The sequence below is a fragment of the Rhinoraja longicauda genome, chromosome 24, assembly GCF_053455715.1.
Source record: "Rhinoraja longicauda isolate Sanriku21f chromosome 24, sRhiLon1.1, whole genome shotgun sequence".
NCBI lineage: Eukaryota > Metazoa > Chordata > Chondrichthyes > Rajiformes > Arhynchobatidae > Rhinoraja > Rhinoraja longicauda.
The window spans coordinates 16,443,799-16,456,920 of NC_135976.1; the positions used below are offsets into that span (position 1 = coordinate 16,443,799).

Consider the following 13,122-nt stretch of genomic DNA (forward strand, 5'->3'; position numbering starts at 1 on the left):
AGATACAGGATAAAGGATATAATGTTTAATGCAAGATAAAATCCAGTCAAGTCTGATTACAGATAGTCTGACGGTCTCCAATGAGGTAGATGGTAGGTCAGGGCTACTACTCTAGCTGGCAAGAAACGGAGCATTACACACGTGACTCTGACTCTGCCTACTACAAAACTACAGACATTGTCTGTGCTTGTATCTGTCCTACTTTGGTTGGCTGATCTACATTACTTGCACAACATCCATTGTGAGAAAAGTTATTTCATGCAATTTCCCATTTCGGGAGCCGTTTAAATTGCAAAACTTTCAACATCTTGCGAATCCAATCATGACACTGGCAATGCAGACATTGTAAAGCCCTATCTGTTAAAATTGATTGTCTCAGCTAATACAATATTCTATATTGTGACAGTGGCACAGTGGGTAGAGCAGCTGCCTCACGGTGCCAGGGACCCGGGTTCAACCCTGACCTTGGGTGCTGCCTGTGCCTGGAATTTCCAAGTTCTCACTTTAACTGCATGGGTTTCCTCCAGGTGCTCCAGTTTCCTCCCACCTACCAAAGGAATACAGGTTTGCAGGTTAATTGGCCCTCTGGTAATTGCCCCCTAAGTAGGATATCTTAGAACTAGTGGGAATGGGTGATCGATGGTCAGCATGGACTCGGTGGGCCGAAGGCTTGTTTCAATGGTGTATATTTAAAATCAATTCAATTCAATTCGATTCAATTCCATTCCTTTTCATTCACTTCCATTTAATTCAATTCAATTCAAATTAACTTTAGTTTAGTTTAGTTTAAATTAGAGATACAGCTTGGAAACAGGTCCTTTGGCCCACGGTGTCTGGGCGGACCAACGATCACCCATATACTAGTTCTATCCTACACACTAGGGACAATTTACAGAAGCCAATTAACCTGCAAATCTGCACGTTTTTGGAATGTGGGAGAAACCCAGAGCGTCCGGAGAAAACCCACATGGTCACAGGGAAAACATGCAAACTTTGTACAGACAGCACCCATGGTCAGAATTGAACCTGGGTCTCTGGCGCTGTAAGGCAGCAACTCTACTGCTGCACTACTGTGCCACCCGATTCAATAATCATTCAAATCAGTTCTATAATAGCACATTCTTTTCAATTCCAAATATGAATTTCGAATTATTTTCCCTAATAATATTTTGGCTGCTGTGATCAATACCTCAAACATACAACATATTGTGACATGACATTGAAAGCAATGTGTACCTGCAGGAAGCTGCCAGAAACATACTTACACATTGACCTGTGAACCCGGGCCAGGTTCAGCTCAAACTCCATCATTAAGTTTGCTGATGACACTGTGGTGGTGGGCCGGATCTCCAACAACGATGAGAAGGCCTACCGGGAGGAGGTGGCTGATCTGGCACTCTGGTGTCAGGACAATAGCCTCCTCTTGAATGTCACTAAAACGAAGGAGCTGATTGTGGACTTCAGAAGGGCTAAACATCCAAGGACGTACACACCACTGAAGATAAATGGGTCTACTGTGGATAAGGTGAGCAGTTTTAAATACTTGGGAGTCCGCATCACAGAGGATCTGACATGGGCAATGCACATTGCCGCCCTGGTGGGTAAGGCAAAGCAGCGCCTTTACCACCTTAGACAGCTGAGGAAATTCAGAGTGTCTCTGAGGATCCTTCATTGCTTCTACTCTGGGGCTGTAGAGAGCATCCTGTCCGGCAACATTACAGTCTGGTTTGGGAACAGCTCTGCCCAGGACAGGATGGCCCTGCAGAGAGTAGTGCGTTCGGCAGAACGCACCATGGGAACTACACTCGTCCCCCTGCAGGACCTATACATCAGGAGGTGCAGATCCAGAGCAAGCAAGATCATGAGGGACCCCTGCCACCCCAGTAACGGACTGTTCCAGATGCTACGATCAGGCAAGCGCCTCCGCTGTCACGCTGTGAAAACGGAGAGGATGAGAAGGAGTTTCTTCCCACAGGCCATCAGGACTGTCAACTTTTATAACTCCAGAGACTAATTTTTTGCCTACACTATAGTAACTTATTAACTTTATATTTATGCTGTAACTGTAATTCTTTTTTGTGCATGATCCGCAGGCATTGCCACTTTCATTTCACTGCACATCTTGTATGTGTATGTGACAAATACATTTGACTTGACTTGACCTTGCATTCTCATAAAATACAAGGCACTGGAACATCCGTTGTGAAGTCTGGAACTCGTAGACCACCATTTATTTCCAAACAGAAATTTATGCATAGCGTCACCAAGTACTGGAGTATCTCAGCAGTACAGGCAGCGTTTCTGCAGAACATGGATAGTTAACATTTCAGGTTGGGACCCCTCTACAGACCTTCCTCAGTCTGAAAAAGGGTCCCGACATGAAACGTCACCTTTAAGTTCCTGAGTAATTTAAGTTCCTTGGCACCATCATTTCCAGGGACCTTAAATGGGGGGCCACCATCGACTCCACAGTCAAAAAGGCCCGACAGAGGATGTACTTCCTGCGGCAACTGAGGAAACACAATCCGCCACAGGCAATGATGGTCCAATTCTATACTGCTATCATTGAGTCCATCCTCACCTTCTCTATCATGGTCTGGTTTGGCTCAGTCACCAAGCACGACATCCGGAGGCTGCAACAGATCATTTGATCAGCTGAGAAGGTTGTTGGCTGCAACCTTCCCCCCATTGATGAACTGTACACTGCAAGGGCCAGGAAGCGAGCGGGCAAGATCATCTCTGACCCCTCTCACCCTGGCCACAAAATCTTTGAAGCACTTCCCTCTGGAAGGCGACTCCGGACTGTCAAAACAGCCACAGCCAGACATAAAAACAGCTTTTTTCCCACGAGTAGTAGTTCTACTCAATAACCAAAGTCTGTAGTCTCTTTTTTGCTCTGGTTTATTTTCACCCACATGTTTAGACCGTAATGTCGTATCCTTATTGTTTTGACGTGGTTATGCTTTATTCTTAATTGTTAACTGTATGTTTGTGTTGTCATTTGTAAGCGGAGTACCAAGGCACATTCCTTGTATATGCACATACTTGGCCAATAAACTTATTCATTCATTCATTCCAAGTTCTCTAGAGATCCTGCCTGACCCTCTGAGATACTCCAACATTTTGTGACCTTTTGTCCACACCAGCATCTGCAGATCCTTGTTTCTACATTTATGCATGAGGTGGCCGTTCCTGCATAATTCTGTCTTAGAGCAATAAAAATTAAAAGCCCCTTTCCTAAAATATGTAGCCTGTTAAACTGGATTTGAGCTTCTAGTATCCCCTGCATTTTCTCTTTCTTAGTTGCTTAGTTGACAAACGAAAACAATCCAATGGAATGCCGACTTGTGCTTCCACTTTATAGATCAAAATAGTTGCCTCAGTGCCAATGTTTTATTTGAACTTATTTGTCAACATCTTGCTATGCTATGGGCAAAGATTGTTTGCAAGCACTGTAATATTGTATTGATTACTGAGTAGGCAATTTTTAACAATATATTTAGAAATACAGCGTGGAAACAGGCCCTTCGCCGACTGAGCCCATGCCAACCAACATTCACCTGCTCACACTAGTTATATGTTATCACAGTTTCACATCCTAGACACTGGGGGCAATTTACAAAAGCCACTTACCTATAAACCTGCACATCTTTGGAGTGTGGGAGGAAACCCTTGGGGATCACAGGGTGAACGTGCAAACCCCACACACAGTATCTGACGCCAGGATCGACCCGGGTCTCAAGCACTGTGAGGCAGCAGCTCTACTACTGCACCACTGTGCTGCCCTTCGTGGGCATATTTCTGATGTATAGATGTATATTTCTGATAAGAATGTGTTGCTGTTGTTCTCGTTCATCACTCGTTCTCCATTAAAACCCAATGACATCCTGTCTAAAGTGTTGCAATGTGTTCAGAAGTGGCTGAAACCAATCTGTGCTTGCTAGATCCTTCCTCTCAGGGGATGTTTAGGGATGATATGTTATCACTAATGCTTGGTTCTTGAAATTCTCTTTTCCCATTGTTTCCTCATAGAACATCGAACAGTACAGCGCCGAACAGACGAACACGATGCCAAGTTAAACTAATCTCCTCTACTTGCACATGATCAATATCTCTCTATTCCCTGCAATCCATGCGCCTATCTGAAACCCCTTTAAACCCCACTTTAGTATCTGCCTCCACCACCAAGGCACTTATTCATTCAGCGCATGAATGAATGGCAGCCCGTTCCAGGCACTCACCACCCTCTGTGTACAAAGACTTGCCCTGCACATCTATATGTCTATCAAGTTTCCCCTCAGCCTCCAATGCTCCAGTGAAAAAAATCCAAGTGTGTCCAATGTCTCCTTATAGCTAATACCCTCTAATCCAAGGAGCATTCAGATAAACCCCCTTTGCACCCTCCCTAAAGCCTCCACATCCCTCCTGTAAAGTAGCAATCAGAACTGCATGTAATGCTCCAAATAATTCCATTCTACTCCTTTGTAGACTCCAAAAGGGAGCACAATTTTTTTAATGCAGGATGATCCTATACTTTGTTGTTCCTAATGGTGGTTGTCAATGTTGAAAGGCCTTCAGGAAGGTCTAAGAGATACTTTGAATCTCTTTGTCAACCACCTGATCATTCGCCCTTGGTCAGCTCTCCATGAAATACACCACTGATTATCCAGCACCCTTGATTCCAGAGCCTTTCTGGATTATCCACTTTGCTGGACCAACAGAGGTCACAGCCTCCGGGAGGAGTCCAGCGGTACCGGAATGGTTCGCCTTGGCAGCTAAGGAGCCACGATGCAAAGTTGGCCTCGGTAGTCGACCCGCCGTTCGGCTGCGGAAATCCCGATGAGGTGGAGGTCAGGCGCCTCACCCAGCCACATTTTCGGGTAGACTTTGGGGGAGTTGGGGAAGGGGGGGGGGGGCGGATTTTAAGCAAGCGTACTCTCCTAACTTTGTCCAGATTAAAAGAAGTGCCAGAGAGCACCAGTTGCCAAAAAATCGGTGGTGGAGCTATTGCTGCTTTGGTACTCAGTCACCCGACATTCTTTGTGCAAGTGCTGATTTACTAAAGAAAAACGCAATATGCTGGGGTAACTCAGCAGGTCAGGCCACATCAAGGGTGGCGCAGCGGTAGAGTTGCTGCCTTACAGCGAATGCAGCGCCGGAGACTCGGGTTCGATCCTGACTACGGGCGCCGTCTGTACGGAGTTTGTACGTTCTCCCCGTGACCTGCGTGGGTTTTCTCCGAGATCTTCGGTTTCCTCCCACACTCCAAAGACGTACAGGTTTGTAGGTTAATTGGCTGGGTAAATGTAAAAAAATGTTCCTAGTGTGTGTAGGATAGTGTTAATGTGCGGGGATCGCTGGGCGGCGCGGACTCGGTGGGCCGAAGGGCCTGTTTCCGCGCTGTATCTCTAAATCTGATCTAAAATATGGTCAACTGACATTTCAGGTCGGGACCCAAAACGTCACCTGGTCACGATCTCCAGAGTCGCTATCTGACCTGCTGAGTTACTCCAGCGCTTTGTATCATTCTTCGAACATACGATGCCCGCCTGCACTGTAATTCTTCCAGCAACGTGTAGATGGATGCTGGGGAGGTTTGTCCGGGGAAGTCTGTGTACCTGGAATCTTGATTTCCTACTTGATGTGAGGTATTCCAGCCTATTTTTGTGCTGTGTGACTCTATGAATACGTCTGTCTGGTATCTTGTCTTGTCGCTCAATGTGAATCTCCGCAGACAGGTCCTGTGGAAGTAATTAAACTGTCTGGTATGTCTGCTGTACACTGCCCATGTCTCACAAGCATAGAAGATATACATAAAGTGTCAGACTGAATCCAACTGATCCCAACCCAAAACATCACCCATCCTTTTTCTCCAGAGACTTGCTGAGTTACTCCAGACTTTGAAACATAGAAAATAGGTCCAGGAGTAGGCCATTCGGCCCTTTGAGCCAGCACCACCATTCAATATGATCATGGCTGATCATCCATAATCAGTCCCCCATTCCTGCTTTTCCCCCATATCCCTTGATTCCATTAGCCCTAAGAACTAAATCTAACTCTCTTTAAAACGTCCAGTGAATTGGCCTCCACTGCCTTTTGCAGCAGAAAGTTGGTGTTATTTTTAGTAAACCAACATCTACCGTTCCTTGTATTCACAATTGATTTTGTCTCCATTTAAATGGGTAGTAATTTGGGCAAACTACTACAATGGCACAAGGTCTGAAATCCTCTCGTTATGAAGGCCAACATGCCATTAGCTTTCTTCACTGCCTGCTGTACCTGCACGCCAATTTTCGGTGACTGGTGTACAAGGATACCCAGGTCTCGCTGCACTTCCCCCTAACCTAACCTGACACCATTGAGATAATACTCTGCCTCCTTGTTTTTGCCTCCAAAGTGGATAACCTCACATTTATCTATATTATACTGCATCTGCCACGCATCGGCCCACTCACTCAACCTGTCTTAAACTGTGCAGTTTAATGTAGATAAGTGTGAGGTTATTCACTTTGGAAGTAAGAATAGAAAGGCAGATTATTATCTGAATGGTGTCAAGTTAGGAGGAGGAGGAGTTCAACGAGATCTGGGTGTCCTAGTGCATCAGTCAATGAAAGGAAGCATGCAGGTACAGCAGGCAGTGAAGAAAGCCAATGGAATGTTGGCCTTCGTAACAAGAGGAGTTGAGTATGGGAGCAAAGAGATCCTTCTACAGTTGTACCGGGCCCTGGTGAGACCGCACCTGGAGTACTGTGTGCAGTTTTGGTCTCCAAATTTGAGGAAGGATATTCTTGCTATGGAGGGTGTGCAGCGTAGGTTCACTAGGTTAATTCCCGGAATGGCGGGACTGTCGTATGTTGAAAGGCTGGAGCGATTGGGCTTGTATACACTGGAATTTAGAAGGATGAGGGGGGATCTTATTGAAACATATAAGATAATTAGGGGATTGGACACATTAGAGGCAGATAACATGTTCCCAATGTTGGGGGAGTCCAGAACAAGGGGCCACAGTTTAAGAATAAGGGGTAGGCCATTTAGAACGGAGATGAGGAAGAACTTTTTCAGTCAGAGGGTGGTGAAGGTGTGGAATTCTCTGCCTCAGAAGGCAGTGGAGGCCAGTTCATTGGATGCTTTCAAGAGAGAGCTGGATAGAGCTCTTAAGGATAGCGGAGTGAGGGGGTATGGGGAGAAGGCAGGAACGGGGTACTGATTGAGTGATCAGCCATGATCGCATTGAATGACGGTGCTGGCTCGAAGGGCTGAATGGCCTACTCCTGCACCTATTGTCTATTGTCTATTGTCTATTGTCCAGGTCACCCTGCAACCTCCTAACATCTTCGCAGTTCACACTGCCACCCAGCTTTGTGTCATCCGCAAACTTGCTCGTGTCTACCTTTGGTATAAGGCAGCATCTGCAGTCCCTCTCTACACATTTTCTCAAGCATAGAGTGGGTTGGTAAGACAACAACACGATGCACCTTCAGCTTCGTCTTTCGACTAATTGCTCTTCATTCCCACACTTGACTTCAAAGTTTCCCAGAGCAGAGCTGCCTTTTGCTTTCCTGTTGTTGACTTTGTGTACTGAGGTACAGTGAAAAGCATTTGCTGCGTGCTATCCAGTCAGTGGTATGACTATACATGATTACCATCGAGCTTTTCGCAGTGTACAGATACAGGATATGGGGAATAACATATAATACAAGATAAAATCCAGTAAAGTTCGATTAAGTCTAGATGGTTTAATTGCCCGATGGCAGCTGGGAAGAAACTGTCCCTGAATCTGGAGGTATGCGTTTTCACACTTCTGTACCTCATGCTTGATGGGAGAGGGAAGAGGGAGTGACCGGGTGAGACTGGTCCTTGGTTACGCTGGTGGCCTTGCCCAGGGTTTACTTCTGTGAGTGGGGTGTTTGGTGCATAAATTTCTGTTTTCTTTCTGCTAATTGTGAGGCCAAAGCTGCCCCAGGTACTGCCAAAATTGAATGATGCTGGAATCTTGAACAAAACACAAGACACAACGAGCTCAGTGGGTCAGGCAACATCTGTGAAGGGAATGGGCAGGCGACGATTCAGGCCAGGACACTTCGGATCGAGATATAATTGAGGGGTCTACTCTGGTCGAGATGCAGCTGTCGTCCAGGTACAAAGAACGTATCTCAAATAATATTTGTATTTATGTAAAATACAACGCCAGAAAAGTCACGAGAAATGAGACGTATACATTTGTGTACTTTAAATAACACTAGAAGCAAACACATCGTCTGTAGACTTACGCAACCCAGCGTAATGCAACACCGTGACTTTCCACAGTGTGAGAGAGAAGACTGTTCTCACCAAATCAACAATCTGAAGGTAAAAGTTGAAAATTAAGGTGTGTATCATATACGCTTTGCAACTGATTCTGAACAGACACTGACTATCGACAGGTGCCGTGGGTTTGATTTCGGGCATTATCAATGCAACCCCTGCAATAAATCACATGCAACAATTGCAATTCAATACAATTCCTGCATCCGGTTTCCAAGCCTCTGGCTAGGATGACTATCGACAGGTGCCGTGGGGTCTTTTGAATGCATCCCTCCTGCAATAAATCACATGCAACGTGCAATTCAGTGCCATTCCTGCAGACAGTTTCCAAGCATCTGCCCGCAGCGTGGGAGAAAGGATGATTGACAGGTCCCCCGCGCCGGCGTCGCCTCCAGCATCAATGCCAGGAAGCATGACGTAATCCCCAGAACTGCACGCGGAGGGGGGGTGAACTGTCTGACGTCACTGCGGCGGAGGGAGGGTTACGGTCGATGGCGTGCGCGCAACCGCCTGACGTCACTGCGGCCGCAAGAAGAGGAAGGTGGGGAGGGCGGGAATACCGACGGTCGCGCATGCGCTGTTGGGGCTGGGGTTCTGGGTGGGCGTGGAATCGGTCACGCGGGCGCGCGCTGTCTGACGTCACGGGAGGGGGGAAGAGGGCAACGAGCTTGAGGCTGCAGGACCGGCGGCCGCCTGTCGGGGGCGCGCTCTGCTCGACGCGGGGACGCGCACCGCTTGACGTCACTGAGGGGGTGGGGAAGCTGGAGCGCGGGCGGGTTGCTGTCGTCGTCGCCGCTCCGGCGCGGCCGTCTCTCCGCCTCCCTCCCTCCCTCAGCAACCATGGCGGAGCTCGGCTGCAGGTCGTGACTGGCGGCGCGCACTTAGCACTTGTTTTAAACAAGGCGAAAGGAAAAAAAGAATAAGCAACCTTTTAATTTCCTCTCTCTTTACATTAATTATTTCGTTAACCTCCCTCCCTCCTTCCTTCGCTCGCTCGCTCGGCTGGGCCTGACCTCCGCCGCCCCGGGGCTCTGCACCATGTCAGGAGTCAGGCCGCACTTCTACCGGCAGGAGTTGAACAAAACCATCTGGGAAGTGCCGGAGCGATACCAGAATCTCTCGCCCGTCGGCTCCGGCGCCTATGGCACCGTCTGGTACGTGTCTTCGCTTGCTTGTTTTAAACATTTATTTACTTCTCGCACTAGTTGCACAAGGAAGAAAGTTAAAAAACACTTTTTTTTGGTAACAGTATAGCTTCTACTTTGCAACCTCGCTAGGCCCAGAAATGTGTCCTTAGTGTTTGCATTTTTGACCCCCGAAATATGTCCTTAGTGTCTGCATTCGCCCTCCGAAATGTCCTTCGTGTTTGCATTTTGGCCCCGAAATGTATCCTGTGCTTGTAATTTGCCCACCCGAAATATGTCCTCAGTGTTTGCATTTTTGCCAAGAAATGTGTCATTAGTCTTTGCATTTTGCGCCTCCCCCCCCCCGAAATATTTTGTATTGTATCCTCCGAAACGCCCCCGGTGTTTACATTTTGCCCCCGACACGCCCGCGGTTTTTGCATTTTTGGCCCCGAAATATTTCCTTAGTGTTTGCTTTTTTTGCGTGTTTAGGTTGGATTTGTGCATGCTTTACACCAATGACCATTTTGCAAACAGTCATTGCATTAAGCGAAGGTTGTTCTTATCCACTCCCTCCGCTCTAAATGGAAGAAGGTCGGAAGTAGGTTGCTCGGGAACATGTTACAAAGGAGATCGGGTTCTCCTGGTCTAATGACGGCCTCAAGTTATGTCGCAACAATAGTGTGAATTAACCAGAAGCTGGCCAAAGTATGCAGTTGTTTCTTTCGTGATTGAATCAGAGATATTGATCCAAACGCAGGTTAAACTTTCAAATACAGCACTACAAAGATTTGTAATGTTGCCCCGAACCCGGCTGCATTAATTTGGACAATCAAGCATTAAAGTGATTTTATTTTTCCTTGTTACTTATTGACACACTTGACTCTCAAGAATTTTGATCACATTATTTCTTAGTACAAGTGAATTGAATAACATTAACATTTTTTTTCTTGGGAATCAAATTGTAATCTGCTGGCTATTAATGATTTAGCTTATTAAAATGTTTCCCCTTTTTTTGGGGAACACCTGAATTGTTTGACGGTGGTTTGTAATTTGCTGAGTTTGGCAAGACTTGTTTTTGTACGTTTTGTTAATTACTTTGCTCATCCATGCCAAAAAAGTGCTCTAGTCTGAACTGTTGCAGGAACAAGACTGAAACTCGCTATATGATGGTACAGTAGATGGGTACTAATCTCAACAAATTTAAGTAAAAAACCTGGCTTGTGGATCTTGAATGTTAGGGTGGAGTAAGACTGCAGAGGAACCTGTAAATAAGATGGATGCTGTCTTTCGGGATATGGAGTTTATTTAAAGTGATGAAAGAAAAATGTAGATTTTATTCAGACCAGGTGGAGCACTGTTTTATCGTAGCTACTGTTTTCATTTATGTTTTGTGAAATTATCTGCAACGGTGTGCAGCAACTCAAATAGCTCAATAAATAGACAACACTGATGGGGAGAGGATCCCCCCCCCCCCCCCCCCCACGTTGTTGATCAGCTTCTGCCAGTTTGGTTGTGCTACCTCATAAATTGGACCTATGTTTTGAACAGGCAAATTCGCTTATAATTAAGTTTTACATTGAGAAATCCTGCTGGTGCCAAGGAATGCTGTGATTGATGACAAAGTTGCAAAAATATATAATTATTTGCAATAGTACACACCTTACAATTGGACAGTAATCAAAACTAAATAAAACAAAGGGAATGTGAAACAATGCTGGCAGTGCATCATAGGTGATGCAGCATCTGTGGAGATGGAAACTTTTGTGAATACTTCTAGGCTGCAAGCTGTCTTCGTTTTTTCAAAGATTTTGTCGGACCTGCTGAGTTTTATATAATTGGACACATTTGTTCATTACAGTAATCAGTCGAAACACTTTAACAGGCTGGGTAATAAAATAAGGTATGGAATGGCAATTGGGTGTGCTTTTAAAGCCTATGCTTTTTGAACTTTTCAACTACTATTTGGAGGTTATTCAACTTTTACCTGTAAAGTTAAGGTGAGAAGGTGCAAGTATGGGGAATAACCAATTAAGAAGATTTTTAAAATGTACACATCCAAGATCCTGTATCTAAGTTTTATCGATCTGGATATTTGAGTAAGTTCTTAACCTCTGCAACATTGCTAAATGTGAAATGTTGAATCATGAAACGTTTTAATTTATCAGTGCTGCAGGGTTTAAGAAGATCAAAATTAATAAAACTTAAAATTTATGATAAAATATTGGTGGACCATTCAAGCTGCTTTAATTTATGAACAAATTGTTTTGTGTGCAAATTAATTCATTTGTTTTGAATGCTTTTATCAAATGACTAAAGAAACGGATACCCTTTTCAATGATTACTGCTGTTTATCACAGTAAGTAAATATGCAGCAATTAATGTTCACTTTTTCACATAAGACGGTTGCAGTTTGTTTCCTGTGGCGTAATGTTAGTACACCTGATTTATATATTCGATTCCAAAACGTCACATGATCATGAGACAATCCACAGTAAGACCCTATTTAAAATTTTGCAGCTATTAGGTTATGCAATACATCTGCTCGTGTTAATTAATTTTCATACTTGCTAACAAGCTGATGCCAGTCATTTCATAAACAATATTGAGATTGAATCTTTTTTCAGATGCTGCTAAAAGTCTTCCCAATGAATGAATAGGTTTATTGGCCAAGTATGTACACATACAAGGAATGTGCCTTGGTGCTCCGCTCGCAAGTAACAACACAAACATACAGTAAAGTAAACAATTAGGAATAAAGTATAAAATATTAAAACATTAAGAATACAACATTACAGTTTAAACATGCAAGTGAAATAAACCAGAGCAAAAAGACTGCAGACTTTTGGTTATTGAGTAGAGCAACTACTCATGGAAAAAAGCTGTTTTTATGTCTGGCTGTGGCTGCTTTGACAGGCTGCTTTCCCACTTCCAGAGGGAAGTGCTTCAGTTTGTGGCTAGGGTGAGAGGGGTCAGAGATGATTTTGCCCGCTCGCTTCCTGGCCCTTACAGTGTACAGTTTGTCAGTGGGGGAAAGGTTGCAGCCAACAACCTCAGCTGATCAAACAATTCGTTGCAGCCTCCGGATGTTGTGCTTGGTGGCTGAGCCAAACCAGACCATGATGGAGAAGGAGAGGACAGACTCTACAATGGCAGTATAGAATTGGACCATCATTGCCTGTGGCAGATTGTGTTTCCTCAGCTGACGCAGGAAGTACATCCTCTGTTGGGCCTTTTTGACTGGAGTCGATGGTGGTCCCCCTTTTAAGGTCCTTGGAGATGATGGTTCCAAGGAGCTTAACTCCACAGATGTGACTGTGGTGTTGTTGATGATGAGTGGGGGAGGGGGGGCTCTCCTAAAGTCTACAATCGGTTCCACTGTCTTAAGAACATTGAGCTCCAGCTTTTTACGAAGACACCAGGATGCCAGCTGTGTCACTTCCTGTCTGTAGGCAGATTTCGCCCCATCCTGGATCAGTCCAATCACGGTTGTGTCGTCCACAAATTTGAGAAGCTTGACAGCAAAGTCTGTGGAGGTGCAGTCGTTGGTATAGAGAGAGTAAAGGAGAGGGGAGAGTACGCAGCCTTGCGGTGCTCCTATGCTGAGGGTCTGCAGGTCCGAGATGTGCTTTCCCAGCTTCACATGCTGCTTCCTGTCTGTCAGGAAGTTGATGATCCACTGACAGGGCTTCAG

At 45.3% G+C, this 13,122-nt stretch overlaps 1 protein-coding gene across 3 annotated transcripts in view; it reads left to right on the forward strand.

Moving 5' to 3' along the window:
* The first annotated feature begins 9,049 nt into the window (after positions 1-9,049).
* mapk14b (mitogen-activated protein kinase 14b) overlaps positions 9,050-13,122 on the forward strand; it is a 94,834-nt gene continuing 90,761 nt past the window's right edge. For all 3 annotated transcript variants that reach the window (XM_078420716.1, XM_078420714.1, XM_078420713.1), the window contains exon 1: positions 9,050-9,458. In XM_078420716.1, the coding sequence (XP_078276842.1) occupies positions 9,343-9,458 (116 nt within the window). In that variant the 5' untranslated portion in view covers positions 9,050-9,342. The remainder of the gene's footprint in view (positions 9,459-13,122) is intronic.